Below are 3,184 nucleotides of genomic sequence, written 5' to 3'. Positions count from 1 at the left end.
TTTTAGTATGCACGCAGGTGAGCTGATTATAGAGTTAGCATGAGGATGACACACGGCATGGATTGAACGGCTGGCATCTGAAGAAAGAAGTAAAGATGTTTTAAATATAAAGTTTTGTGTTATGGTATCAAAGAAAAGATTTAATGTTTTGTAACAAATGATTGATGTTTTATATTCCGCGAAAAGTTTTAATAAACTCTGATTTGAAGAACTGTGTTTATGAGTAAATCCGACGCTAAAGTAGGGTCACCGGGTTTGGGGCCTTACATATGTAGATTGTGAAACAGCTGAAGCAGTAATGGAAGACGAAGATGAACAAGAGCTGCTGAGAGTCTATGATCCGATGCATCTAGTGAACTTGTCTCAAGCTGATCTGCAGGTGCTGAATGAGAAGAAGATATTTTATATTCCTTCTTGGAAAGACGAAGCGAAGAAATATCAAAGAATTGTATCAGTTTGTGTACGTGAAGGAGTTCATGCTTAAAGATGAAGATACAAGATTGTTGAAGATTACAAGACACGTGTTTGAAGATAAAGATTGAAGCTACTGCCAAGGGGGAGTCTGTTGGTACATGATGTCAGTAGTTCAGTATATAGTGTCTGTAATCGAGTTGTTTAGATTTGTATTTTGTATTAAGCGAAGTTAGCTAACAAGTTCGCTGATATAGGCGAACTTGTTAGATAAGCGAAGTTAGTGACAACTTTGCCTGAACATGCCAGGCGAAGTTGTCGTGGTTATATAGCCTTAGGTTACGGCTGAGTTAGAAACGAAGTTTTTAGTTTACGTGTTTACGAGTTGTGTAATCAGTGATTGATATCACGTGTTTCCAGTTGCAATATACAACGTGTCTTTGCTTATTGTAACGTGTGTTCGATCGTGTTAAGGTATATCGTCTTCTACGCTCGTAACGTTTTACGTAGGGATTCCGCACCTACGTAGAACGAGATATTCCGTGTAGATCCGGCTGGGAACCTACACAAGTGTTGGATGACTTTGTCATAGAAGTTCCACAACACAAAGAACAAGAGTGTTTGATTGAACAACAACCCCAAGCACCTCCGGAACAAGTACAAATTTAGTCATTGTTTACGGACGGAGCCTCGAGCAGTGAAGGATGTGGTGCTGGCCTAAGGCTAGTCAATCCCGAGGGACATGAATTTACATACGCCATCAAATTGGACTTCAAAAGTACCAACAACGAGGCGGAGTATGAAGCCTTCTTGGCAGGCTTGCGGATAGCGAAAAAGCTTGGGGTGAGACACTTGGAAGCACGCGTGGATTCTATGCTAATTGCGGGACAAATAAATGGAACATATGAAGCCAAAAACGATGTCATGGCTTCTTATTTGTCACAAGCGAGGGTCTTGATTCGCCAATTTACCTCCTTCAACGTTATTCACATTAAAAGGAGTGAGAACAAATCGGCGGACGCTTTTAGCAAGTTAGCTTCAACAAATTTTGAGCATTTTGCCAAAGATATTCGTGTAGAAGTCTTAGACCATCCATCCGTTCCCCAGAATCAAGTCTTGGTAATTCAAACAGGCGTCGAATCATGGATGACGCCAATTAAAGCTTACCTATCTTCCGGAGCGCTTCCAGCTGGGAAAGCTGAAGCTCGAAAAATCAAACACAAAGCTTTGAATTACCAGTTGACTGATGGTATCTTGTACCGAAGATCATTTCTTGGTCCGCTGTTACGTTGTGTGGACGCGGAAGACGCAAATTACCTCATCCGGGAAATTCATGAAGGTATTTGTGGACTTCATGCGGGTCCAAGAATGACAGTTGCAAAAATCATGAACGCAGGGTATTACTGGCCTGGAATGCATTTAGACGATGTGCAAGAAATCAGAAAGTGCGATTCTTGCCAGCGTCATGCCCCAAATACCTTGCGTCCAAAGAACGAACTGATTCCGGTAACATCTTCCTGGCCGTTCCAGAAGTGGGCTATCGACTTTATGAGACCTTTCCCTGAAGCCCCGGGACGAGTCAAGTTACTGATAGTGGCCATTGATTACTTCACCAAGTGGGTAGAAGCCAAACCAGTCGCCTCAATAACGGCATCAAGTGTTAAGAAATTCCTTTGGGAATTCATCATCTACTGGTTTGGCCTCCCGCAACAGTTGGTAAGTGACAATGGGACCCAATTTGCTGATAGCGGATTACAAGAATGGTTAAGAGAACTTCAGGTAACCCAAGTTTTCACATCTGTAGCTCACCCGCAAGCAAATGGTCAAGTCGAAAGGACCAACAGAACTATCAAGTAAGGAATTAAGGCGAGGTTGGGTACTAAACGGACCGGCTGGGTTGACGAGTTACCCCATGTACTCTGGGCCTTCCGCACCCAGAAAAATCTAGTAATTCAGAAACGCCGTTTAGCCTAACTTACGGCACTGAAACCATGATCCCGGCAGAAATCGGGATCCCATCCGCGAGGGTTCTGTTAATCAAAGATAACGATCGCGAACTTCGGATGAATCTTGATTTGCTCGAAGAAAGACGAGAATTAGCATCGATCCGCGAGCACAATTACAAAAGACAGCTTCAAAAATACTATAATTCGCGGGTTCAAGAATGCAAATTCGATGCGGGAGACTTTGTCTTCCGCAACAACGAGGCATCCAGACAGGAGCCTCAAGGCAAGTTAGCCCCAACTTGGGAAGGATCTTACAGAATCAAACAAGTATTAACCAAAGGTGCCTACAAGCTGGAGAAATTAGGCGGGACTGAGATTCCTCGGACATGGAATGCAGCACAACTAAAGAAATGCTATATGTAGTGCTCCTATTTGTCTTTTATTTTCGGCCTGCGCGCCCACATCGTACAGTAATTGTGTAATTTATTTTTCTAAGAAGGCTTATGCCCAATATATGAGAAATGTCCAGTCAATTCCATGTTATTTTGTTAAGTTGTAATCTTTTATTGACAAAACCGACGTTTCGGATAGGCACTTATATTATAGTGCATAAGACAAAGTGCACCGGGAGAAACACAAATACTTCTTATTATTGATCAAAAGAGATTACAAAACAGGAAGAAAGATTTACAAAGGAAAGTACATTTATGGGGCGACATTTTCGCCTCCCGCAATATCTTTGGCTCCTTCGTTTTCTTCTTCCTCAAGATCCAGCAACTCCTTTAGTTGCTCAATGGCATCATCCTTATCTGCAAGCTCCGATATAT

The 3,184-nt window shown here is 42.3% G+C and overlaps 1 protein-coding gene across 1 annotated transcript; it reads left to right on the top strand.

Moving 5' to 3' along the window:
- Positions 1-2,402: 2,402 nt before the first annotated feature.
- Positions 2,403-2,780, top strand: LOC143578739 (uncharacterized). The gene has a single exon (XM_077062221.1). The coding sequence runs from the start codon at positions 2,403-2,405 to the stop codon at positions 2,778-2,780; it is 378 nt and encodes a 125-aa protein (XP_076918336.1).
- Positions 2,781-3,184: the final 404 nt, after the last annotated feature.

The sequence above is a fragment of the Bidens hawaiensis genome, unplaced genomic scaffold, assembly GCF_021521415.1.
Source record: "Bidens hawaiensis isolate Kalapana, Puna unplaced genomic scaffold, B.hawaiensis_p1.1 tig00029329_1, whole genome shotgun sequence".
Taxonomy (NCBI): Eukaryota; Viridiplantae; Streptophyta; class Magnoliopsida; order Asterales; family Asteraceae; genus Bidens; species Bidens hawaiensis.
This window is presented reverse-complemented; position numbering and strand designations above follow the sequence as displayed.

Bases quoted from the DNA above. Each gene is read 5' to 3' on its own strand.
- LOC143578739 (XM_077062221.1), top strand. From the start codon at position 2,403: ATGATCCCGGCAGAAATCGGGATCCCATCCGCGAGGGTTCTGTTAATC.